The 27,905-nt window shown below is 36.4% G+C and overlaps 1 protein-coding gene across 3 annotated transcripts in view; it reads left to right on the top strand.

Moving 5' to 3' along the window:
• Positions 1-3,448: 3,448 nt before the first annotated feature.
• The window catches only part of LOC144960113 (hypoxia up-regulated protein 1-like), a 49,358-nt gene continuing 24,901 nt past the window's right edge, over positions 3,449-27,905 (top strand). For 2 of the 3 annotated variants that reach the window (XM_078893086.1, XM_078893087.1), the window contains exons 1-15: positions 3,496-3,644; positions 10,619-10,718; positions 12,022-12,083; positions 12,655-12,686; positions 13,208-13,286; positions 13,873-14,027; positions 15,441-15,514; positions 15,936-16,064; positions 16,484-16,588; positions 19,358-19,430; positions 20,725-20,911; positions 21,425-21,559; positions 24,510-24,592; positions 25,299-25,431; positions 26,528-26,724. In XM_078893086.1, the coding sequence (XP_078749212.1) occupies positions 10,655-10,718; positions 12,022-12,083; positions 12,655-12,686; positions 13,208-13,286; positions 13,873-14,027; positions 15,441-15,514; positions 15,936-16,064; positions 16,484-16,588; positions 19,358-19,430; positions 20,725-20,911; positions 21,425-21,559; positions 24,510-24,592; positions 25,299-25,431; positions 26,528-26,724 (1,508 nt within the window). In that variant the 5' untranslated portion in view covers positions 3,496-3,644; positions 10,619-10,654. Of the gene's footprint in view, positions 3,645-10,618; positions 10,719-12,021; positions 12,084-12,654; positions 12,687-13,207; positions 13,287-13,872; positions 14,028-15,440; positions 15,515-15,935; positions 16,065-16,483; positions 16,589-19,357; positions 19,431-20,724; positions 20,912-21,424; positions 21,560-24,509; positions 24,593-25,298; positions 25,432-26,527; positions 26,725-27,905 lie in introns of all 3 variants that reach the window. The other variant, XM_078893088.1, reaches the window with a different exon arrangement.

The following is a 27,905-nucleotide window of genomic DNA, read 5'->3' as shown; positions in this document are numbered from 1 at the left end:
TTGCCCATTATTCATTATTCTGTGCCATTACTATCTGAAACAAAGCGATAAAAAGAAGAAATAAATAAGAAGCGCTTAACAGGTGACCCGCTCTGTGTGAACTGGAAAATCGGATCCAAATAGCTTTTTCGTCTGAATGATTACATTTTTTATATTTGACATTTTACATTTGACCTGAGTTGAACGAATATTTTTGTGTTCGTGGATAGCTCATACGGTAGAGTCACGCTCTCACCGGCCAGGCGGAGTTGTCGTACCAATAAGGTCGCAGGTTCAAACCCCACCACCGCCGCGGAAAAAAAAATGTAATTCTCTATTGTCTTCTGGCACTTTTCTACTCACTTCATCTCTTGAAGAAAACAAATGGTAAAAAATAATAATAGTGGAATTCAAATTTTGCAACATATTTTCTTTTAAAAAGGTCTACTAAATAAATTTTAATTAATGGGTTTCATTGTAATAAAATCTCCGTGTGGTGTTCGGGGTCCCTCAACTGAGAGGGTCAAGAATAGCCCAACGCCAAGCCAGCGTGTCGTAAAATAAGGCGACGAATACTAATGGTGTGTGATTCCCCCATCTTTGAGTCAGCTGGTCCTCCAGGTTGGGGATTGGCAAAGGGTTAACACCCCTTTCCGTTAAACTCAAACCGTTACAGAAACGCAGACAGACAAACCAAATCCTTTTTTTAGCTTGGGCGACCGAAGAGTTTCTGGAATGGCTGATATACAGAGAAGTGGTAAGACCTGGAATGAGGTTAAAAAGTTAGCTCGGGATAGAGAAGGATGGAACTGTTTGTCTGTGGCCTATACCCTGACCCAGGGTGAAAAAAGGCAATGATGATGATGATAATGATGATAGAGAAGGATGGAAAGGAAACTGTTTGTGGCCTATACCCTAACCCAGGGTGAAAAAAAGGCAATCATGATGATGATGATGATGATGATAGAGAAGGATGGAAAGGAAACTGTTTGTCTGTGGCCTATTCCCTGACCCAGGGTGAAAAAAGGCAATGATGATGATGATGATTGTAATAAAAAGCCAGATTTGGATCATCCTCGAGACAACAGGCTTATAAACATTTCTTGGTTTTATTTTTTTTTCTCGCACCTAAAATATTACGTATTATCATATTATTAGTGTACATAGTGCGGCTATGTCGTCTTGTGGTATGACACTCGCTTTCGGATCGGAAGATCCTGGGTTCGAGCCTCGCGCTCGGAGCATAGTTGAGTCCTTGGAAAAGGCTCTTTACTCACTTTCTCTCACCGTACTCAGGTGTAAAATGAGTTAACAGCGTTGTCTTTGTCCGAAAACTTGTAATATCGCCTAACAGGCGGAATGTCCCATCCTACATGTTAAATGTTGCTGTTGACCAGGGACCCCTTGAAAAGCGCTTTGAGCACATTTAGTGGATATTGCGCTATATAAAGCTCAATTATTTTTTTTATATATTATTGAATGACATGTTAATCATTGTTTCATTACTAAGTACACCCAATTTTTTGTTATACCCGGTAATCACAAGGTACGTTGAAACCCTTTAAATAATATCATATCGTATAATTAAATAAGAATATACCAAATTCAGTTTTGTTGTGTGTGTGTGTTTCTTTTGTTTGTTTTTTTTTTAATTGGCACCGTCTTGGTTTTGTTAATGTTTTTGGATTTTTATCTTATGCGCGTTTTCTATTTTGTTTTGTTTTGTCTGATTGATACAATTTTGTAAGAACTACTCATAACAATGGCTGGTTAAAAATAATAACAAAGAGTTGAGTGACGTCAATTTCGTTCTATCTATAAATGGGAACTGTTTTGTTCCCATACGAAGCATTCGTTCCCATTTTCAGTCTTTCGTTAGTATTTTCACGATCACCTGCTTCAGGCAGCCCCTACTGTTTTCTACTTTTCTGTTGAAAACGATGCCCTTCATTGGGGAACAAGCATGACTATGGGAAACAAAAATGTAATCATTCAAATGAATAAGCTATTTGGATCCGAGTTTCCAGTTCACACAGAGCGGGTCACCTGTTAAGCGCTTCTTATTTATTTCTTCTTTTTATCGCTTTGTTTCAGATAGTAATGGCACAGAATAATGAATAATGGGCAACGTAACGAAACCCTTCCCGTTGTCAGTCCTGACACAAATAGGAAATGGCTTATCAGATTATTCTCTTTCTCTCTCTTTCTCTCTCTCTCTCTCTCTCTCTCTCTCCCCACCACACCACACACCCACAATCTCTCTCTCTCTCTCTCTCTCTCTCTCTCTCTCTCTCTTTCTCTCCACACCACACACCCACAATCACACCCACAATCCACCCACTCTCTCCTCTCTCTCTCTCTCTCTCTCTCTCTCTCTCTCTCTCTCTCTCTCTCTCTCTCTTTCTCTCCACACCACACCACACACCCACAATTTCTCTCTCTCTCTCTCTCTCTCTCTCTCTCTCTCTCTCTCTCTCTCTCTCTCTCTCTCTTTCTCTCCACACCACACCACACACCCACAATCTCTCTCTCTCTCTCTCTCTCTCTCTCTCTCTCTCTCTCTCTCTCTCTCTGTCCCCACTCTCACCTTTAGATTTAGACCGATAGATTCAGGGTTCGAGTCCCCTTCTGAGCGGCGCATAGTTGAGTTGTGGAAAATGAGGGCCTGTCCACCAACAGCGTTGTCTCTGTAGGGGAAACAATTTAATAATAAATATCGCTTTGCATACGTCTTGTCCCGTCCTACATGCTAACTGTTAACCCATTGTGAAGCGCTTTGTGCAAGTTTAGCAGATGTTGCGCCTTATAATTATAAATGATCAGATGTTTGTTTGTTTTTTTTCTTCTTTTTTTTCTATGTTTTTTTGTTTGTTTTTTTTTTTTTTTTTTTTTTTTTTTTTTTTTTTTTTTATTTTTTTTTTTTTGGGGGGGGGGGGGGGGGGGGGGGGGGGGGGGTGGTTCTCTCTCATTAATTCTATTTCTAAGCCTATCCTTTACTCAAGTCGTACCGTTGTCACCCGTATAAGTTGACATTTCTTGGGAAAACAGTTAAACCGAACGAACAATATAAAGATTTAAAAAAAAAAGAAACAAACAAAGAAATGTGGGCCAAGAATGTGAAAAAATGTGACTCACCGTCCCAAAACGGAAATATGTCGGGATGAACAAGGTGCAGAAATTTCTTTTTTTTTTTTCCACAAATATAAGACTTGGGGAAAATACCTCTTCTTTATGGTTGAGAATAAATATTTTTTCTTTTTCATTGCCAAAAAGTCAAACTTCGTATTTCTTATCATTTCATTTCTAAAAGTCCGTTCATCCTTACATAATACCGTTTTGAGAAGGTGTGTCACTTATAAATTTGAAAGAAAAGAATGATGAAAGCAGAATTCGAAAGTAAGCCTAAAGACTTTTATTACAACCACCGGATGTGTACGTGGATTATGAAAATTTTAACCGGAAACAAAATATTGACCAATGACATTCCGCCACGGTCGGCACTCCGTATTCTATTCCGTTGTTTTCTACTTTCTATCTTCTCTTTTCCATCACTACCAACGATAACTTTCCTCACCGGCAAGTTTCAGTGATCGTTGAACGTCTTTGTGATTTGATAAATAGTAGTTATATTTTGCACTAAACACCTACCAGCCGTTGCGGTAGAAGTAAGTAATGCGAAAATTCCTGTTAGTAGTATTATTTACAATCGAATTGTGGACATTATAAATTATTATTAGACTTACCTCGTCACGGACTGCCAACAATGCTGACTGCTAGCCTCCTCCTACTCCTACTCCTGGGCGAGTAAATTACGACGTATAATATTTATAAATCCTTATTATGTGAATGTTTGCGAAATAAATGTACATTGGTATCCATCTGTATAGTGTAGATACAGTTAGTGAATTACTAGAGATATTTTTTTTGAAAACATCAAGTTAAGAAATAGTGTTGACATGCATTATTATTATTAATTACGCTGTGATTATCCCCAGACACCTGTCTGGGGATAATAAAAATTTGTTATCCCCAGACACCTGTCTGGGGATAACGAATTTTCATTATCCCCAGACGCATATTTGAAACTCCGCTCTTTTAAACAATTATCCACATTCCAGAATATGGAATATTTCCAGATGCACATAGAAATAAGGAAAGTTAATAAAATATCTATAAAAACATAAAATTAACCAACATTAAAATCAGTTGTTACTACATATACACAATATGCGTCGACTTCGAAGTGGGTGTCATGGCCGAATGGTTTAGTCGTCTGCCCTGGAAGTTTGACCATAATCGACGTTGTGGGTTCGAATCCTGGTGACGTCACTTTTTTTTTTGTTGTATTTTTTTTTTTTAATTCCGTCTTCTTTTTACAGAACGTTGAAAGGGATAAATGTCCCATCCATCCTCCCCCCACCTCTTTTTTTATTATTAAACACTCTCTCTCTCTCTCTCTCTCTCTCTCTCTCTCTCTCTCTCTCTCTCTCTCTCTCTCTTGTTTTTTTCTAGTTTCTAGCAAATATATTCGTCCCCACTCCGATCTCAAATAGTGTCTAAAAAGAATAAATAATTATAAAGCAAACAAACAGAAATATTCAGAGAGCGACCAAATGGTCAGATAGAGGAGAAAAAAAAACAATAATTGTGTTAAAAATAAAAACAATAATTGTTTTAAAAATAAAAACAATTTAAGAAATTCATGCTCAGAAACGGAACATTTACATAAAGGTTTAGCAAACAAAAAACTCTAAGGTTTAGGTCAAAATATTAAAAAAAAAAAAGAAAAAGAGAGATTTCCCTCGGAGCAGGGAATAGTGTTAACAATAATAATAATAATAATATAATAATAATAATAACAATTATAATAATAATAATAATAATAATAATAATAGTAATAGTAATAGTAATAAATATTAATAATAAAAATATAAAAATACTATTATTGATAATAATATAATAATGATTATGATGGTAATAGTAATAATAATAACATATATTACAATTATTATTATTATTATTATTATTATTATTATTATTATTATTATATTATCATTGACCAAACAAAAAAAAAAACAATAATAGATCTAGAGCAAATTAAATAATGAAATAATATTATCGGAGAAATAAAAAATTCAACTGATTTAAAAAAAAACTCTTGCTCGGAACTCGGAACAAAAATGAAAACAATAAAAATCAATTGGGAAGAAAGAAAGAAAAGTAAAAAAAAAAAAAATGAGGGGGGGGGGGGGGCGGTCGCGACTGGGTCGAATCTGTGCAGCTAAAAGGAGTAAAATGAAAGGTGGCCTTACCCACTGAGCTGCCTATCCACACCACTATCGGAATATTTTAAATTCATATATGAGCTAAACATATTCCCACCATTTTTGCTTCCTTGTTTTGGTAGTTATTTTCATCTCTGATTCGAATAAAAATATGTTGTTGGATCTAGTTCTGTGGACGTGTGATACTAAATTGTATTGTCTTGTGCGTAGCAGACAGGAAAATAACAGGTGTGGGTTTTGGGCTTTGGGGCGAACAACACCATGGCCTAGGAATTCGTCCGCGACATAAAAATTATTCCCGGTCGTCCCCAAAATTGTGGCCAGAATGAGCAAATTATAGAAACAAGAGATGATCAATAAAGTTAACAGGTAGGTTGGTAATGAAAATTTAAATGGTTGGTGGACTATGAACAGATTTGATGATTAACAACTTTCTTCCTGGTTGAAAATAAAAGTCGAATTGCCAGTTTGACGTTTTCAGATCAAAGTAACAAAAGAAATTTCATTGATCCATTTGCTTTAAAATATTTTTTTTAAAAGAGCTGGATTTGACATTTGATCACTATTTACTTTCATCTTGTGTTAAATATCACTTGATATATTAACTGTTTTGGGACACAACCACTAGTATTTTTTCCAGAATATTTGGTATTTCTCACGCCTAGTTTGGCATTTTGCATAAAATCTTTCTGCCCACTTGCTACATGCGTCTCGGGATAGTATCCTCAGACAGGTGTCTGGGGATAACAAAAATTGGTTATCCCCAGACACCTGTCTGGGGATAACGAATTTTTATTATCCCCAGACAGGCGTCTGGGAATAATGACAGCCTATTAATTATGCACCTCCGTTGGAGGTGTAAGTTTAAGTGTAAAAAAACGTACCGTTTTTATATACCTCCGTGGGTGGTGCTGGTTAATTAATGAAAATGTTGCTGCTTGAAGCTAAAAGGAAAAAATAACGAAAAGTGTTTAGTTGTAAAGCTTTAATTTATTAGACATACTGTGGACATTTCGGGTTTCCCCTTTATCAAAAACACGATGAATAAGACACTAAGGACAAATGAGAGATGTGTGAATGGCGTAGTTAAGGTGAATGAACGTTAACAATGATGGGACAGGGAATAGATACCTCTTTGTAAGGAAGTATGAATTAAATTATGACAACAAATATTAATAAAATGAATTATTGTACCGCCGTTGGGGTGTAAACGCGTGGTGTAGAAATAGACCCACAGAAAAAAGAGGCATCTCATCTATTTTCTGTGAATAGGCCCATCTACGTCCATGAGTTTTAGATTGTAGTTTAGCATGCTGCTTAGTGATTACCGATGTATACGTTTATACAATTATAATAAGGCAGTGTCTACGTACACGGTAGTCTTGCACCTAGCCCCAGAATCTACATACACGGTAGCCTTGCACCTAGCCCCAGAATCAACGTACAGGGTTACCGGACTGGGCTGCCACATGCGTGACTAAATTGGCCAAAGAGAGGATCTATACTTTGGCATTAGACACCTATTACCCGATGTCTTGGTTTTTAATCCTAGCCTAGTGAGAGAGAAAAAACTAAACAATCATACATGTATCTGCAAACAGCAGAACGTTTTCATTTTACAATGAGATGGGAAGGGGAAGGGATAACACTATGACAAGAGAGAGAGAGAGAGATGGGTGGGTGGACAGTAAGGGTGAATCGGAAAAGATGAAAGAAACAATGGGTTGCCTGATGACGTAGATCAAAGGATTGTTACAGCGGTGTTCACGGAGCGTACTTCATGAAATTTTAACCTTTAACAATGACACTGATTTTTTTCTCCAGATTGCTTATGCATAATAAATCGTTTCCACCAAGAGAGCAGTAGTAAGAGTATATTTTGACTCGGGTTCAATTAAACTATAAATCGCAAGGCTTGTCTTTTAATGATAACATTAAGACTAAGATCTGGAGTTTGGGGAGTGTAAGATGGAATCTCGCCATTAATGGTTAAAATGTTTTGATTTTTTTAAAAATAACACACACACACACACACACACAAGCGCGCGCGGTCACGACAGCGAGGACCATCGATTGCTTGTGTTGCAGCGGTAAACCAGTTTCCATGTGCGTAGATCCTGAGGCTAGATGCCCCGTTACCGTGTACGTAGGCACTCCCAAAAAAAAAAGAAAAAAGAGGCACACACACACACCCTAGAAACAGACCTGCCAACCAGTACGATTAATCATATTTTAGTACGATTTTCGTGGATTTAATACGATTTTTTAAAAGATGTGTGATGTGAATGATGTTGATGATACATTTGATGCATTGATACACACATGTCGTACACCAACTGTTGACCGTGTTTCTGAATGAATGATGCATCACATTTAATACTATAGTTATCATTTCAGTTGCCTGTTATCACCAATATTTTTTCTCATACATTTTTGAGGATTTGCATAGAATTATGCATATAAGCTTGTTTTATACTTTAAATAGTCTCAGACCACATTCATACTTTTGCCATTTATTAAATAGAAAATTCTAAGTGAAAATTTAATTAAACCAACATCTTTGACTTTGAAGCCTTCTTGAATTACAAAGTGGGCAGCTTTAGGAACAGTATTTGGTTCAAAATGAATTTTTTAGAACCATTTTAGAAGTATTTAACTTGTCTCTGCATATTACATACTTTGCGAATTTCCTATCATTTGACCAAAGTAATAGTATTAGTAGTATATAGAAGTAATAGTAGTAGTAGGAGGAGGAGTAGTAGTAGTGAATGCTCAAAGAAAAAAAAAGAGAAAGAGAGAGAGAGAGTTCATTTGATAACATATATGGAAAATATCTTGCTACTGTTGCAAATTGTCACCTACTGATTTGAAGACCATTCTCCCAGATATTTTATCTCAAAACTTTCTCATAACTGATATACTGGGCTAGCAGATATCACCATCACAACTTCATTTGGTACATCAGCATCTCTTACATCAACATCATGACGTCACCACTTCTACAACTGCCATCACAGCATTGTCACGGCCACAACCACCACCACATCACTTCTACCACCACCGCCACCACAGCTTCATCATCACCACCACCACCACCACTAGAGCACCATCACTACAACAAACAACACTTCTTCCACTGACACTAGCATCAATACTACCAACATGTTAAGGGTCTTTTGGTCATTTCTTTGAGTGTTTCGAAAGCAATTTCCTTCTGAAATTGCAATTATGATAATTTAAATGGCCATTAAGTTTTAGTTTCTCGATAAATCGATAATTTTGTAATCACTAGAGATTGCTTGAATGATGAAGATCAGAGAGTTCATTTTGATTTGGGATTGATGTTAGCTTTTATATAAATTTTTGTATAGTGCGCACTTTTTTTCCACATGTGCGAACAAAATACACTTTTTAGGGTCATGGAATACACTTTTCATCCTGGGAAGGTTGGCAGGTCTGTAGAAAGAGGAGCTACGACACACACACACACACAGAGTCTCGCATCTGCTACGAACTAATTTTGCGCACCAATTTCTACTGCACTTATGCACCAAATTGCATACCAATCTAGGGACACTTTTTTCCATATCTTTTTCTCAATAAACTTTTTTAAAAACCTTTGTTTGTTTTTTTTGCGACGGCACCTTGAAAACAGACCTAAGCCTCCACAATTTTGCGAGGAATGAATCATGAAAAAATTTACGATATAATTTCAAACACAACTTTTGAAATTCATCAAGGATTGTCTATTGCCGAAGGTTGTTTGATAGAAAACAAATGCATCTTCAAATCTAAACTGCTTTTAACGGTAAGCGTTAAGTTTTTAAAAAATTTTCTGTCCAACGAATGATTGGTAAGGATAAAGAAGCTAAGTATTGGTAACCCCGGCGCAGTTCTCTACATAAATGGATACTGTAAATCATTATCCTTGACTACAATACGAGTCACTCAAGACGATACTTCTTTTCAAAACTCGTGCCTACTTCCTGACACCTTACCTTACCGGTGCCCATTCCACTTCCACTTACCTTGTACGTAGATTCTGGGGCTAGGTGCCCGGTTACCTTGTACGTAGATTCTGGGGCTAGGTGCCCGGTTACCTTGTACGTAGATTCTGGGGCTGGGTGCAAGGCTACCGTGTACGTAGACACTCCGTTATAATAAATTAAAGAATAACAATAATTTTAAATAATCAAAGGTAAATAGAAAAATGGCACACAAATACTGTTGTTATTCCCAGATTTAAAAAATAAGTCCAGGGTGTTCTTGTCGACTTGTTGATCTGGCTCTTGACCGCTAAACTTTGCCATTCTTTTTTCTGTTTTGCACTTGCACCATTTTATTTTTGATTTATTACTACAGCTACAAAGAAATCAAACTAGATCAGATCACTTTCTAATCAAGATAGTTCAACAATCAAGTGGAGAAGCAAAGATTCTACTCCAAATTTGAAGGAAAGCTATTTAGCAGCACAAATCCATAAGCTTTCCTTACATTGTATGTTTTTGTGGCTTTGGATCGAGTGGGTTAGAACATCTTCGTTTTCTTCAACTTTTGTTCTGCGGATTTGAATGTGAATGCACCACTTTTATTTCTAATTATTTGCTCTGTTTCTGAGACTTCTCTTCCCCCCTCCCCTCTGATTAATTGGGTTTTTTTAAAATTGAGATTTTTGTACGTTTATATTATTTTTTTCTCTCATCCTATTTGCTTTATGTCTGCGGGAATTTTAAAATCATTTAGATAATTATTTGTTCTTTTTCTGAGCATTGCTTTTCTTTTTCTTTTTTTTTTTTTTTGGTACATTCATTCATAGGTTGCCAGAATCATATAAGCCACATTTTTAATGCAGCAGATTGATCTTCGTAAGATACTCCCCTCTGATCGGAAGATCCTAGGTTCATATACTCGGGTGTAAAATGAGTGCCTGGCCGTTAACTGCAGTGTCTCTGTCGAAAAAAAAATTGTGATGTTGCCTTACAGGCATCATGTATCATCCTACATGATTGGTGTTGCTGTTGGCTGGAGGTCCCTTGTAAAGCACTTTGAGCACTTTTAAGTGGATATAATGCTATATAAATGCTCAAGTTTAAAAAAACACTTTGACTACTATGAACTGTCGACGGATAGACACATAACTGATGTGGACTGTAGGCTTGACAAGTAATATGGGTTAAAATTTCTTTACTTTTTTTTTTTGTTTTTTTTTTTTTGTTTGTTACAAGAACATATTTCTGTCGCCAATCAATCAAGGATAACATGAAAAACTTGGGGTCTTCAATTAGGTTCTCACTTACCAATGTTTATGGTTCGAACGAGAATGAAATCATTCATAGAATTCTGTTTCTTTCCAGATATTTCAGATTAGTTTTGGAGGCTGATTGACTGTAATGGAGTCGCTTAATAGGATGTTGGCAGCCTTGTTGCTGGTAACATGTTTGTCAATTGTATCAGGTGAGTTGTTTTTAATATAATATATAATAAAGCAGTTTTCCTTGCACCATTTAAACTAAGAGAATGATTGGTTCAATGTTGCATCTCAAGTTTCAAGGAAACCTAAGTCTCATCATTGTTACTGCTCTCTGCAAGTGAACAGCTTTGGGATCAGAAGTCTGGGTTGGAGCCTTGTTCAGCGCATAGTTGAGTCCTTGGAAAAGACTCTTTACTCACATTCTGTCACCGTACTCCGGTGTAAAATGAGTACCTGGCCGTTGTCTGTGTATGAAAAAAAATTGTAATATTGCCTAACAGGCGTCATGTCTCGTTCTGCATGTTACACATTGCTATTGGTCAGGGACCCCTTGAAAAGCGCTTTGAGCACGTTTAGTGGATTTTGCGCTGTATAAAAGATCAAATTTTTTACATTTCAAAGCAAGTTTTAGGCTTTTTGAATTTGTTGGAATTTAGTTATCTGGCTTTTTTTGGCCTGACCTAATTGCACCCATGTAGCGGGGAAATTATAATTTAAGATGTATTCTATCACACCGTTAACTGGTAAAGTACAATTTTATAAGTACATAATTAGCATTTTAATTATTTGGAATAGGTATTTTATTATATTGTGTCTCATCTGAACTTTTGGCATGGGTCTCAGTAATTTTGGTTTGAGATATAAATAGCTGAATGGAAAATTGCCTTGACTTTGGGTTAGGGACACTAGTGTTCTATATGTAGTAATTGGAGAACTTGATTCATTGACAGAGGGACCGGTATTGGGTTATCTGGGTGCTTTCCGGGTCTTTAATCCCTCTGTCAAATCAGCAAGTGATTGGTAAGCTGGGGGAGGAAAGAACATTGTGATATGTTAGCATCCTATCCAAAAGGGAAGCAAGCAATTGTTACTTCCACTTACGGCAACATAAATTTGGATAAAACTCTTAGCGTCATGAGTCTTGTAATTCTAAAGGACAGCTTTTTATTTTCGTGTTGTAATTTTATTGCTAAACCCACCAGATTAAACTTTGTTTGTTTTATTGAAAGTGAGTTTTTGTCACTCGTGCCTATCAATTTGATAAATAGTAAGTGGAAAACTCACTAAATTTCTAAGAATTGCCTTTACCTTATAAAAGTAAGAATGCATACAGTATAAATAACGATAGAGCCCTGGTGTCCCTAAAGGAAAACAATTTTCAATTTGGTTATTTATATCTCAAACTAAAAGCATTTTATAGTGAGGGAATTTACACATTTGTATCGTTTTAGATAAAGATATCTATGTTGATTTTTAAAAAATTTCCTTCCTGTTTTTGTGTTCCAGCGAGGGTAGCCGTCATGTCTATAGATTTGGGAGGAGAGTTTATGAAAATAGCCATTGTGAAGGTGAGAAGAATCATGTCAATCATTAATATCATATTTATATTATATATGTTGACTGTAAGAAGGTAATGAATAAAAGTGAATTTTGCGAGACTTAAAATGCAGCAACTGATACCTGATTACATTTTGTTTTCTTGAAAGGACGCTGAAGACAAATTTTACGGTGGGACGAAGCTTTAGCAAACCTACCAACATCCTGGTTTTATCAGAAAAATCCTGATATTTGTTCTCATTCCCGACTTCCCTAATTACCAACGATTTTCCCAATGTTTATTGTATTTTAAAATTCCAGAGAGAAATCATCATCATCATACTCTTCACCATTGCATTCAGATTTTAAGTCATAGATTTACAAACAAAAAAAACAACTCCGGAATTAGTCTCCTAGGAGTTGGAACTTCTGCCAGAGAATTTTATTATCAGAATATAGAAGAAAAGTAAAGATAAACTATTTTATGTATTCCATCCTTCAACTGCAATAAATATTTGCTTTTGTTGATATAAATGTTACTGTGATCTTGAGATTGTTCTTAAAAGCTAATGGTGATCACGATCATTATTTACCTCTCCACAGCCTGGGGTCCCAATGGAAATTGCTCTAAACAAGTAAGTTTATTATCCACATATAAATTTAGTTGTTTTCTTTTTTGTTTTTGTTTTTTGTGTGTGTGTGTGTGTTGGTTTGGGGGAACTTTTTTTTTTTGTTGTTGTTTCATTTATGTCTTTTTTAAATATTATTTTTAAAAGAGACTGAATCAACAAGTAGGTTTATTATCCACAAATAAATTTAGTTGTTTTTTTTTTTTTGGTTTTTAAAAAAAAAAAATTTGTTGGTGTGGTTTTAATAGATTTGTGTGCATGCGTGTTTGGTTTGGGGGAGCTTTTATTGTTTGTTTCATTTATGTCTTTTTAAAATATTTTTAAAAGAGGCTGAATCAATTTTACTCATTTATTAGTTAACTTTGGTTTAATTTGTTGAACAAAGTAAAATTCATATTATGGAAATTAATACAATGGTGTATCATTCTCTCACTTATTTTATTTTTTTTTAAAAATAAATCGCATCAATTGCTCTAGGATTATTTTAACTTTGACATGTCTATTTGTCTGTCGTACCTCTTTGACAGAGATTCCGGTCGTAAGACGTTAACCATGGTGGCCTTCAGAGATGGAGAAAGACAATTTTCCAACCAGGCTCAGGCCACGGTGAGTTTGTTATTTGAAAAGATATTAATAATAATAATAATAATAATGAAGCATTTATACAGCGCACACTTCCACTCAAAGGTGCTCAGGGCGCTATGCAAAAAAAAAATCAGTGACAATCAATAGTTAAATAATGCACAAATTAAAATATACAATGGACTAATAGCCATGGGGAAAAAAAGTTGTGTTTGCAGATTCTTTTTTAAAATTTCAAATGAAGGGCTGGATCTAGTTTTAAAACTTATGCTATTCCATAACCGAGGGGCACTGATGCAGAAATATTTACTGTTAAATATGTTTGAAAATTTTCTTACATTAAGCAATAAAGACTCAGAAGATCTCAAAGCTCGCACTGGTTTATAGGAAGAAGTTGGGTCTTGGATGTAAGGAGGGGAAATTTGATTCATGGATTTATATGCATAACAAAGAATCTTAAGATCAATTTGATACTTTACTGGCAGCCAGTGGAAGGATTTTTGAATAATGAGTCCTGGTGCAAGGTAATTAGCTGCCTGGTGCAAGGTAATTAGCTGAAAAGGTTTTATAATGCAGTGACAGACAATCTCCTATTTTAAACCTTTCACAGGCTGTGAAGTTTCCGCCTAAAGCCATTTGCTACCTTAACCATGTGATCGGGAGAGACTTTGACCACCCACAAGTACAACTGTACAGAGAACGATTTCCCTATTTCAACCTGATTAAGGACGAGGAGAGAGGAACTGTCCTGTTCAAACTGGAAGAGTAAGTGGAGGAGAAAATTTGTGTTAAACGTTTTGTAGCGTTTTGCATTTTTATTGAAATGAATTTGCTTTGATAAAGAAGAAAATACCAAATATGGAACGTTTCAGGCTCAAAATCCTTCTTCAGCCAATGACAGAAGCAATAAAGACTTTAATACATTGTATAAAGTTGTATTGATTATGTTATGGACTGAAGAAGGGTTTTGCTGGGGGGGGGGGGGGGGGGGGGGGGGGGTTTCGACCTCCCATAGCGGGCAGGGAGGTATTTTTTGTGTCTTCTATCCCTCTGTGTCTGTTTTCCAACTTGTTTTCTGTCCTTGTCTTGGAATGAGATTACTTGCTTTTGTCCAGACTGGCCGGATGCCCTGGCTGAGAGGGAAACAAGTCAAATGTTAGTTAGATTTGGGAGACTATTTTTTTTTCTTGTAAATCATTTCTCTGTTATGCAATGTATTATGTTTTGTTTACATATTATATATTACTTGTAAACATTTGAGTGTATTCCTCTCAATGTAGACATGTGCTTGTGTCTGGATGAGACTTTTAGGTGATCTCAAACTAAGTACTTTGAAAGTCTCTCTTGGGCGGGTGGTTGGATGGGAGCATCACCCTTGAATCATATACCTATGATGTTCGCATGGGTGTACGATCCGATAGTGATGTCGTTTCTTCTTCTCTTTACTAGCCTATCCTGCTTCTTTGGTTTGTGATTGTATTTTTGACAGGGGATATTTTTTTTTCTGTAAATCTTCTGCCTGTTTGTTCTTGGTTATTTATAATTTAGCTTATGATATCTTTAGGTTATGATTTTGATTTACCTTTGTACTATTTTTGTTAGATTGCTCGTTTTTTGTTTCAGCGGTCTCTCATATAACCTCAATTGTGTTGGAAGAGACCTAAAGCAACAAACAAACAAAAAAAAGTCTCTCTTGGAATCTTCATCTGTTTCCTATTTGAACTAATTCCCCTTTGTCGTACCTTTTCTTGTGTGCTTTAAATATAATTCTATAACTTTATACTATCCTATTTTCTCCCTTTTTACTGGTGCTGATAAGACCTTAATGTGTTGCAAATGCCGTAAAACTCTTGAAAACAAACAATCAAACAAGAAGGGTTTTGAGTCTGAAACGTTCTGTGTTTGGTATTTTCTTCTTTTTCAAAGTTGTTATTTAGATAGAGATATTGCCTACCATTCTGTTTTGTTTTTTCGCGAAATTAAAATTTTTTAAACGTTTTAAGTTTGAGCAGGAAGTCTCTGATAAGAGTTGGAGCTTGTATAGAGTAAGGCGGAGTTGATGCAGTTTTGATGATGATCTAAACCAGTATACTCATCTTTGATGTTATGACTGTCACAGCATGAAAAGTTAAATAATACAATATATTTATATTTATTTGATTTATTGTGTTTTTACAGTGATACTTACACACCCGAAGAACTTCTTGGGATGATCATGGAGAAGGCTAGGGAGTACGCTCAGGATTTTGCTGGTAAGGTTGATGAGAATATCAAAGTAACAATTTAGGGGGCAGGCACTGGTATAAATTTTAAGGATTTTGAAGTGTTATTTAATCCTTGTGCGGCTATGTGGTCTTGTGGTATGACACTCACTCTCGGATTGGAAGGTCCTGGGTTCGTGCCTCGCTCAGCACATTGTTGAGTCCATGGAAAAGGCTCTGTACTCACATTCTGTCACTGTACTCAAGTATAAAACGAGTACCCGGCCATTAACAGCTTCGTTTCAAATTGCATGTTTGAGTGAAAGGAGCCAGTAACTGTTAAGCGCTTTGTGCATATTATTATTATTATTGTTGTCATTATTGTTAAGTTGTTGTTGTTATTATTATTATTATTATTATTATTATTATTATTATTATTATTATTATTATGAATGTTCAAATGTCCTTCCAGAGCAAGATATCAAGGATGCTGTGATTACAGTGCCATCGTTTTACAACCAGGCCGAGAGGAGAGCTGTTCTTCAGGCTGCTGACTTAGTGGGTATTAATGTCTTACAACTGATGAATGATAATGCAGCTGGTAAGAATTATTTCCCCTCTTTCTCTCTCTTATTTTTTGTTTTTGTTTTGTTTTTTTGTTTGTTTTAATTTAAGCTTTCATTTTTTTAAAAAGAAAAGAAAAAGAATTTTATTTTTCTTCTTTTCTCGTTCTGTCTTTTTTTTTTTTTTTTAATTATTGTTGTGGTTAGAAAAATTAATACCCCATTAAATCAATTAACTTAATATAGAATTATTCGTTCTCATGGGATCATTACGTAATTTTCTATTTTTACTATAGTTGATCAATAGCGTGTTAGACCTGTCTCGTCACAAAGCCCGGTTTTCTTTGTGTGTGTAGGGGAGGGGGGGGGGGGGGTGCATGTATTGGGATTTTTAAAGATCAATTTTTGTTTTGTAAGAGAAAAAATTCATGTTTACCTCTATTTTCTTCAATGACAGTTGCCCTGAACTATGGTGTGTTTCGTCGTAAGAACTTTAACACCACAATGCAATACTACATGTTTTATGACATGGGAGCCACCAGCACTACAGCCACGATTGTGGGTAAGTTTCCTCTTCATCATTGTATGGCAGAGAATTGATTAAGTTTCTGTTTTTAAGTTTGTTACGACATTTTCGTTGATTGGAGAAACCAAACTTTCAACACGTAGCTAGGATCCTCCTGGACATGTTGCCAGAATGGATGCACCTGCTTTGCTAAGAGCTGCACTCCGCTGGACGGCTGATGGCAAAAGGCAAAGAGGCAGATACAAGGAAACCTTGAGAAGATCTGTGGATAAAGAACTTGAAGAGTCTGGAATAACATTGGTGTCCTGGGTGGGATTCCTGGCCCTATCTTCTATCCCTTTATCTCTGTTTTCCAACATGTTTTCTGTCTTAGTCTTGTAATGAGATTTCTTGGTTTTGTCCTGACCCTGGCCGGAGTCATGACTGGGAGGGAAACGGTCAAATGCATAGTTATTGTTTTGGGAGATGATATTTTTTTTCCTTGTAAATCTGTTATGTATTATTAAACTTGTTAATTTGAATGTATAATGTAAGCATTTGCGTGTATTCTTCTTTGTTAGGTCTTGTGCTTGTATCCGGATGAGACATAGGTGATCTCAGACTAACTACATTGATGGCATTTTCTTGGAATCTACATCTGTTTCTTATTTGTTCCCAGTTTCCCTTTGACTTACTTTTTCTTGGGTGCTTTAATTGTAATTCTAGAACTTTTTACCATCCCATTTTCATACTTTTGACTGGCGTTGATATAACCTAAATGTGTTGCCAGCACCGTAAAACCCTTAAAATCAAAAAACAAACATTGGTGTCGGACACTGTCCATGCAGCCAACAGACAGAAATGGAAGTTCTTGGTTAAATAAGAAAGCCTTATGCGTCCCATGGTACAATGAGGATTTAGTAAGTGGCTAGGATCCCACTCCTGTCACTTTCACGGATCGTCTGTGATTACTACTGAAATTTGGTGACAATTATGGGCATGGAAGAAATATTACAGATTTTCATTTCACACCAATTTTGTTGCAGTGTTAGAGAAAATATTTTTAAAATTTTTTCTTAAGTTACCGCAATTTTAAAGAGAAAGAAAAAAATTCTATTAATATTTCTTCAAAGTTATAAAGACAAACACCCAGTTCCATAGAGTCTGTGATAAATGCATTCATCTATTACGGATATGGCCATAGGGTCTCAAAAAATTTACTGGTTAGCCCTGGATTCAGCTGTAGTGCTGTAAAACAGCTCGAGAATAAAAGTTAGATATTGATAGCTTGGTTCAAAACCCAAGTTTGAATGTTTGAGCAGTCAATACCTTACCCTTTAAGCCATCTGGTGCCCTTGCAAGAAAGAAAATAGAGGATTTTGAACAGAATGAAATTAAAGCTTATTATTTAAAGCTGCCACTTCCTGTTTTCCTTGGGATTTTCCTTTTTTCTTTTCTTTTCTTTTTTCAGCGTCTTAAAAATAAATGCTGTCAAGATTTCTAAAGTCCTATTTTTCATTTTTTTGTTTGTTTTTTTTTTGTTTTTGATCATTCAGAAATGTTTACACATATACTGGACATTAGGCCACATGACTCTAGTACAAGGAATGATTACTTAAAGGATGTTTTACAGGATATGGACATATTCTTATAAGTTTTGAAACACTTTAAAAGATGTGTTTGCATATTTTGTGCTGATGACATAATATTTTAGATTTTTGAATATTTTCATTGAGAGGGTTTTAAAAAATGTATTTACACAAATAGGCACATTGATGTTGACAGAGCAAAAATCCAAACAGGAATACGAACAAAACACAATTAAAAGTTATAGTGCATATCGAGCATTGTGTATTATCGGGCACTCATCTCTCATCCAGATTGTAATCAGGGCATTTCTTATTTAACCAACTGCTGGATGGGGCTCCTGACCTCCCACAGCGGGCAGGGAGGTACATACTGTGTCTTATATACCCTTATATCTGTTTTCCAACATGCTTTCTGTCTTTGTCTTGGGACGAGATTACTTGGTTTTTTCCTGGCCCTGGTCGGAGTCCTGGCTGGGAGGGAAACAGTCAAATGCGTAGTTATTGTTTTGGGAGATGATTTTTTTTTTCCTTGTACATCATCTCTCTGTTATGTATTATTATATTTGTTAATTTGAATGTATAATGTAAGCATTTGAGTGTATTCCTCTTTGCTGGATTTTGTGCTTGTATGAGACTTATAGGTGATCTCAAACTAAGTACATTGGTGATATGCTCTTGGAATCTACATCTGATCCCTATTTGTTCCCTGGGTGGGGTTCCCGACCTCCCTTCTATCCCCCTATACCTTTTTTCCAACATGCTTTCTGTCTTTGTCTTAGAATGAGATTACTTAGTTTTGTCCTGGCCCTGGCCTGATACCCTGGCTGGGAGGGAAACAGTTAAATGTATAGTTAGTTTTGGGAGATGATTTTTTTTTCCCTTGTAAATCATCTCTCTGTTATGCACTGTATTATATTTTGTTTATGTATAATATATGAATTGTAAACATTTGAGTGTATTCCTCTTAGGATCTGTGCTTGTGTCTGAATGAGACTTTTAGGTGATCTCAAACTAAGTACTTTGATAGTGTGCTCTTGGAATCTACATCTGATCCCTATTTTTCCCAGTTCCCCTATGTCTTACTTTTTCTTGGGTGCTTTATTTGTAATTCTAGAACTTTTTACTATCCCATTTTCTTCCTTTTTACTGGCACTGATATAACCTAAATGTGTTGCAAGCGCCGTAAAACCCTTAAAAGCAATACAAACCAACTGATGGTCCTCTTTCCTTTGTATAGGTTACAATGTAGTGAAAACAAAAGAAGGCGGATATATGGAATCCAACCCACAGCTTACAATTAAAGGAGTAGGGTAAGTGTTGGTGTGCTGTTGTAATAGTAAAGTGAGTGGAGCAGGCAAGAGATGAAGTGAGTAGGAAAGTGCCAGACGACAATAGAGAGAAAAAAATGTCGCGGCAGCGATGGGGGTTCGAATTTTTATCCTCTATTGCCTTCTAGCACTTTCCTACTCACTTCATCTCTTGTTGTTGTAATAGTAGTGTAATGGGTATACATGTATATAATGATTCGTGTGATAGGTAGATCTAAATAACTCAGTTTGAAGGGCTTTTTTTTAAAAGGTGTCAAAGGTTTGACAGTTCCTTGTTTACGCAATTAATGAGTTCCACACAGCTGGAGCAGAAACGGCAAAGATCGTTCAGAAAATTTCGTTTTTAAAAACTTGAGCTTTTATATAGCAAAATCCACTAAACATGCTCAAAGCGCTTTACAAAGGGTCCCTGAACAACAGCAACAATTAATGTGCAGAAAGAGACATGACGCCTGTTATGCGATATTACAAATATTTTTTTTTCGACACAGACAACGCTGTTGACAGCCAGGTACTCATTTTACACCTGAGTACAGTGAGAGAATGTGAGTAAAGAACCTTTTCCAAGGACTCAACTATGCGTTGAGTGAGGCTCGAACCCAGGACCTTCCTATCCGAAAGCGACTGTTTTTTGTTTTTTTTTTAATTTTAACTTATGATTTGTAAACATTTGAGTGTATTTCTTTTATGGGATCTTGTGCTGGTGTCAGGGTGAGACTTTTAGGTAATTTCAAAGTACGCTGATAGTGTGCACTTGGAGTCTACATATGTTCCCTATTTGTACCATTCCCCTTTGTCTTTCTTTTTCCTCAAGTTCTTTTAATTGTACTTCTATGTGGTCTAGTGGTATGACATTCGCTTTCGGATCGGAAGGTCCTGGGTTCAAGCCTCGCTTGGCGCATAGTCGAGTCCTTGGAAAAGGCTCTTTACTCATATTCTCTCACCGTACTCGGGTGTAAAATGAGTACCTGGCCGTTAACAGCGTTGTCTCTGTCCGAAAAATTGTAATATTGCCTAACAGGCGTCATGTTCCATCCTAAATGTTAAGTGTTGCTGTTGGCCGGGGACCCCTTGTAAAGCGCTTTGAGCACGTTAAGTGGATATTGCGCTATATAAAAGCTCATTTTTTGTTTGTTTTTAGAATATTTTTACTATCTAATCTTCTTCCTTTTTACTAACGCTGATAAGACCCAAATGTGTTGCAAACGTCATAAATCCCTTTAAACTGTTGTTAGCTATTTGTTATGCAATAAAGATTTTTAAAAAATAATTGCAGCTTTGACCGTACTCTTGGTGGTTTGGAGTTCACACTGCGTCTACGGAACCACTTGGCCAAGTTGTTTGACAGCCAGAAAAAGACGAGCCTCAAAGTGACGGAGAACAATCGGGCCATGGCCAAGCTGTTCAAGGAGGCCGAACGTGTCAAGAAAGTTCTCAGTGCCAACGTTGACCACCAGGCTCAGGTAAAACCGTCTTCATTTGATATACTAGTGGAGAACCAGCTATATTTGTGCATACCTGCCGAATCTTACAAATTTTTTTGGTAATTTTATTAATTTTAGACAAATTTCATGGCCAATTAAGAAAATACCAAAAAAAATTTATGGAAATTTCCTTGTCAAATTACTAAAAATTGACATAAAAATGACTAAATTTTAAGTTTTCAATTTGGCAGGTCTGTTTGCTGTTTGCCGGAAAAAACTTGACCTTTTTTTATAAAGTAATAAACAAAATTGAATATAACAGCTTCAAAAAAGAACAAAATACCAAACACGGAATGTTTCGGGCTCAAAACCCTTCATCAGCCAACAACAACAACAACAACAACAAAGATAAAGATTTAAATACATTACTAAATTCCAAATAGATGACAGAGATAATTTGTAGGTATTTATTTTGTATACAGATTTTGTTAAAACAGTTAGCATAGACTAGAAGTATTGCAGCTTTTTTTTTTTTTTCTTCCATATTCACAGGTAGAGAATTTGCTAGATGAGCAAGACTTTAAAGCTATGGTGTCAAGAGCTTCATTGGAAGAGATGTCTTCTGACCTGTTCGATAGAGTTACCAAACCTGTAGAAGAAGCCTTGAAAGTATCGGAGATCACCCTGGTATGGTTCAATGATATACCTGATTTTTAACATTTTTATTTTTTAGATATCTCTGGTTGGGTCTGCAAGAGGGAATGAGATTAGCGGAAGAGTAGCGTCCCTTGATTGGAAGTCACCGGCGGAGAAGTTATTAGAGAGAGAACGTCAATATGGTTTTGCGCATGCATCTCTCGTCCTCGCTTCCTGTGCGGCTATGTGGTCTAGTGGTATGACACTCGCTTTCGGATCGGAAGGTCCTGGGTTCGAGCCTCGCTCGACGCATAGTTAAGTCCTTGGAAAAGACTCTTTACTCACATTCTCTCACCGTACTCAGGTGTAAAATGAGTACCTGGCCGTTAACAGCGTTGTCTTTGTCCGAAAAATTGTAATATCGCCTAACAGGCGTCATGTCTCGTCCTACATGTTAAATGTTGCTGTTGACCAGGGACCCCTTGTAAAGCACTTTGAGCACGTTAAGTGGATATTGCGCTATATAAAAGCTTAATTTAATTTTTCAATTTAAAGCGGCATGAGACACTTCACCGAAAGCGAGGACGAGAGAGACGCATGCGCAAAACCATGTTGACGTTCTCTCTGTAAGGTGACGTCCAATCAAGGGACGCTACTCTTCCGCTAATCTCATTCCCTATTATTTGTCTGCTTATTGAGTTGGGACGCTTGACTTTACCTCGTTTTCTGGAAAGATAGTAGATTTATGCAATACAATGTGTACTACAGCAAACGCCTTTTTTTTTTTTTTTTCATTCACAATTGATTACAAATCTAGCATTGTTGTCTAACTCTTATGTCTGAAAAATATTTGATAGCTTTTTATGGGCACCATGCCTTGTTCTGCATGCGTTGTGACCCCACACCCCCTGTATAGTGCTTTGAGCATTTCATGGATATTTGCACATATTCAATCTCATGCTTTTTGGGGCTTTTTTTTGTTTTTTTTTTGTTGTTGTTGTTTTGTTTTTTCAAAATTTGGTCTTTACTTTCTGTTCCTTCGTCTGTTGTTGTAAACAAACTGTAGATCCATGATTCAACTCACTCAATCCTAGAGATTTTTGCTACTTTTCAAAATTGGCAAAACAAAAAAAAATGTATTAAAAATGAGCATGGGGATAGATAGTTTTATTCAACTACCATAAACGTGTAAAAATGAAAAACATAATAATAATAATAATAATAGAGCTTTTATATAGCGCAATATATCCACTAAAATGTGCTCAAAGCGCTTTACAAGGGGTCCCTGGTCAACAGCAACACTTAACATGTAGGACGGGACATAACGCCTGTTAGGCGATATTACCATTTTTCGGACAAAGACAACGCTGTTAACGGCCAGGTACTCATTTTACACCTGAGTACGGTGAGAGAATGTGAGTAAAGAGCCTTTTCCAAGGGCTCAACTATGCGCCGAGCACGAGGCTCGAACCCAGGACCTTCCGATCCGAAAGTGAGTGTCATACCACTAGACCACATAGCCGCACATTAGCTTTGATACCACGCCTATAAATTGTCTCAGAAAAAATGTAATAAATAGGCATGGGTAAAATTAACTGAGGTAAACTACGGATATAGTCGATGTTCGGGTTGAGTGTGAGTTCAAAGAGCAACACTTCCATTGTCTGTCATATTCGACTTTATTACTATTACTGCATGACCTTTTTAATCTTCATTTCTAATCCCCTTATATCTGTTTTCCAAGTTGCTCTTTGTCTTTGTCTTGGAATGGGATTGCTTGGTTTTTTTTCCTGGCCCTTGTCAGAGTCCTTAGCGGAAGGGGAGGGGGGGGGGGAGTTGATTGTTTTTCCTTGTAAATCATCTCTCTTGTTGCATAGTGTTAGTTATGTTCTCTGTTTTGGATTAATTCTGCAAACGATTGAGTGTATACCTCTACGTGGAATTCTGTTGTCTGGATAAGACTTTTAGGTGATCTAATCTGATAGTGTGATTTTGGAATCTATCTGACCCCTAGCTGAACCATTCCCATTTGTCTTACTTTTTCCTGTGTGCTTTTAATTGTAATTCTAGAATCTTTTCACTATCCCTTTTTTTTTTTCTTTTTTACTGGCGCTGAAATAATGCTAATAATAGATCTTTATTGTCCAGAAATATGGCAATTTGTTATTTAGTTGCACTTGTTATATGATAACTATAATATTCAACAGATATTTCACTTCTAACTGCTCTTATTCTCTCTCTCTCTCTCTCTCTCTCTCTCTCTCTCTCTCTCTCTCTCTCTCTCTCTCTCTCTCTCTCTCTCTCTATCTCTCTCTCTCTATCTATCTCTCTCTCTCTCTCTCTATCTCTCTCTTTATCTATCTATCTATCTCTCTCCTGACCCCTAGCTGAACCATTCCCATTTGTCTTACTTTTTCCTGTGTGCTTTTAATTGTAATTCTAGAATCTTTTCACTATCCCTTTTTTTTTTTTCTTTTTTACTGGCGCTGAAATAATGCTAATAATAGATCTTTATTGTCCAGAAATATGGCAATTTGTTATTTAGTTGCACTTGTTATATGATAACTATAATATTCAACAGATATTTCACTTCTAACTGCTCTTATTCTCTCTCTCTCTCTCTCTCTCTCTCTCTCTCTCTCTCTCTCTCTCTCTCTCTCTATCTCTCTCTCTTTATCTATCTCTCTCTCTCTCTCTCTATCTCTCTCTTTATCTATCTATCTCTCTCTCTCTATCTATCTCTCTCTCTCTCTCTCTCTCTCTCTCTCTCTCTCTCTCTCTCTCTCTCTCTCTCTCTCTCTATCTTCCTAACTTAAATTTGTCACAAGTGTGTAAAAACCTTAATAACAAACAAAACAATACCAAAAAAAAAAAGAAGAAAAAATCTTCATTTTGACGATTATTGTGCTTTTCACATAATCTTTATCACTCCCGTTTCAATGTGGTCATTTTTTTTTGTGATTGAAGAGTCTCTCATGGTGATTTGTTTCTTCCTCCACAGCTGGAGATCAGCGACGTCATCTTGATGGGTGGCGCCACTCGTATTCCAAAAGTCCAGGAGAAGCTGATGAAATTTCTTGGAAGGTATTTGTGATTCGAGCTTTGTTTGGTGTGTGTGTGTTTATTTTTTCTATAACATTCTTCTAGATATATTCAAATTATAAAATAAAGGGCCTGGTTGATCAGTGTGTCGTTTTGATTTTTTGTTTTTGGTTTTGGTTTTGTTTTTTTAATGATGAAATTTGATCAAAATAATTATTTCGTTTTCTTCTGCTTTCATAGCTTTTGGAAGTAAAAAAAAAAAATTTGTTTGTATCTCTTTTCTTTTCTTTTTTTTATGGTGAGATGGGAACAGAATAAAAATACTTTATTTTCGAGCAGCTAGTGAGAATTTTTTAAAATTTTTTTATCAGTTCATAATTTTCAATCAGTGATTGTTTTGTGATGGTCCAGGAGGCCCTGATAGTTCAGTTGATAAAGCAATCGCCTTACACTCAACGGAACTGATTGATTTATTTTTCTGACACCCTCTCCCCCCCCCCCCCCCCCCCCTCCCCTGGGTCTGTTAATGGTGGAACTTTGCGATAGACTAGTGTCTTATCCAACGGGTAGCAAGTACTTGCTATTGTCTATTTCATGCTATAGAAACCGGGATAAACTCCGGCTCCATGTGCTTTTTTTTTTTTTTGCTTTTTTTAAAAATGTTTGTGTGATCATGAATATATATTTTTTTAAAAATAAATTTTCCCCTTTCCTCTTCAACTCATACTGTCAATTTTTACCCACCTAGATCTGACCTGGGCAAAAGCATCAACACGGATGAAGCGGCAGCTATGGGTGCTGTGTACCAAGCCGCTTACCTGGGCAAAGGGTTCAAGGTCAAGAAGTTTGGGGTCAGGGACGGAAATGTCTATCCTATTAGTGTGAGTAGGGTAAAGCCCTCAGACAGTTTTATTTATGTTATGTAAATTTGCTGCTATTTGAAGTAAAGTATTGGGGTTTTGAAAATAAAATAAAGTGGTTTAAAAAGTAAGGTAAAGTGGCTTGAAAGATAAATTAATTAAAAAGTAAAGTATAGAGGTTTGAAAAGTAAGGTTGAGATGTTTAAGAGTAACGTTGAAAGGTTTAAAAGTAAAGTTTAGAGGGTTGAAAAGGAAATGAATGTGGTTTAAAAGTAAAGTTTAGAGGGCTGAAAAGGAAATTAATATGGTTTAAAAGTAAAGTTTAGAGGGTTGAAAAGGAAATTAATGTGGTTTAAAAATTGAAGTTTAGAGGGTTGAAAAGGAAATTTATGTGGTTTAAAAGTAAAGTTTAGAGAGTTTTAAAATAAATTAAAGTGGTTTAAAACTTGAAGTTGAGAGGTTTAAAAAATGAAGTATAGAGGTATAAAAAGTAAAGTAAAGAGGTTTACAAAGTAAAGTATAGTGGTTTAAAAAGATTGGTGAGTAAAGAGACTTTTCCAAGGACTCAACCACGAGCTGAAGAGGCCAGAATCCAGGACCCTCTGATCCGAAAGTAAGCATCATATCACGAATAACATACACAATCACTGCTGAGTGGACAGACGAGTGAGAAACAAATCTGAGCTGCACCTGAGATGGAAATTGGTCCTTTGTCTTTTCAAGCGAGTGCTCAGCCACTTGCGCTATTGAGACCTCCGTTGGATTAACAATGATCATCAAGTCTTACATTATTTTATTTATTTTTTAATTTTAAAAAGAGTCTTTGGGCTCATGGAGCCGGAGTTTATCCCGGTTTCTGTAGCGTGAAATGGACAATAGCAAATTGATTGCTAAACTTTGGATAGGACGCTAGTTTTTAGCAAAGTACTTTCCACCAAATCTAACAGAGTCAGATACCCATTCACTGCTGGGTGGACAGGGTGGGGGGTCAGAAATAAAATCTCGACTGCAACCAGGATCGATCTTGGCCCCCTTTGCTTGTGAAGCGAGTGCTCTACCGAGTTATCGGGACCCCCTACATTATCTAGCTCATTGTATTTTATCTATCTTTACTCAGGTTGAATTTGAGAAGCAAAAGTTGGCTGATTCTGACAGCGCACCCAGTGAGCCTTCAAGAATCATCAAGCGTACGCTGTTTGGACGCATGAATCCTTACCCACAGAGAAAGGTCATGACTTTTAATAAGCACACTCAGGACTTTGGGTTCAAGGTCATTTACACTGATTTGAATTTCTTGACAGAGGACGACAAAAAGTAAGCTGGTTCTCTGTTATTGTATCCATACCTGCCAACCCTTCCGCTTTTGGCGGAATCATTCCTATTTCCATTCTTCCTTTTTGTACTATTCCACCATTGTCTCTAAAATTCCGATTTTCAAAATATGATGATAGTGGTAGGAAGATAAAAGAGGTGTTGGGGGGGGGGGTTGTTAAAAAGGTGAAATTCCTATTTTTTGTCTCAAATTCCTATTTTCAGGCGTTCTGATTCCACTTTTGGAATGTGAAGGGTTGGCAGGTCTGTTGTATCAAAATTATTAATTATTTTTCTTTGGGGGATCGTGGGGAGGGTGTTTAGTAGGCAACATCGGGAGCAAATATGGGCAAGTTCCTGGGGGAGTTTTTTAGGTTTTGTTTGTATTTTTAAAATTCAGATTTAAAAATTTAGGGGGAAAATGAAAATGCTGTTATTTTAATCAGAAACGAATTTTTAAACAAATTGTGCTTTACCATTACCATTTCAAAATATATTGCTAATTCCAATAATTAGGGTAGATATCATGCTGCTGTTTTTTTTTGGGGGGGGGGGGGTTGTCATGCCTACCTATTTCGTGAAATTTGGATTCTTTTCCAGGCGATATACAGGTATTTTGTTTGTTGCCTGAAGAAGTGAGCAGTTCTGAGAGTCGATATTTTCACTCTCTCAAGTTCATATCATATGAATGGAAACTCTAACAAATTTGTTTGATTTTCAATCATGGTGGACTCGAGGAAGTTGATCCCTTACCTCTCTCGAGTTTGTATGAATGGAAACTCTAACAAATTTGTCAGATTTTCAATCATGGTAAACTCGATAGAGTTAATACATTGGCTGAATTTTTACCATAGGATAATTTATTTCCTTTGTTTATAAAGTTGTAGCTACAGGCTTAACAGTTTTTTATCACGAGAGTAGTAAAAAGAAAGAGGTAAGAATATAAGTAAGTGGTTTTTAGGGGGGTCGCGTGGCTCAGCGGTTAAGTCTTTGCTCCTTACCCGAAAGGTACTGAGTACGATTACCCGCGGCGTTGTGTGGCCTTGAGCAAGTCACTTAGCCTTAGTTTAGTTTGCGGCGCTGCACTGCGGCTGACACCTGGGTTATTCCAGTTTTTCTTTGGAATAGACCCTAAAGACAAATTTCCCCTATGGGATGAATGAAGGGAATTTTTTTTTTTTAAT

This window comes from Berghia stephanieae, chromosome 14 (genome assembly GCF_034508935.2).
Source record: "Berghia stephanieae isolate SIO BIC M18660-M18661 chromosome 14, UCSD_Bste_1.3, whole genome shotgun sequence".
Taxonomy (NCBI): domain Eukaryota; kingdom Metazoa; phylum Mollusca; class Gastropoda; order Nudibranchia; family Aeolidiidae; genus Berghia; species Berghia stephanieae.
Note: the sequence above shows the minus strand (reverse complement) of the source record. Positions and strands in the feature narration are given on the sequence as shown.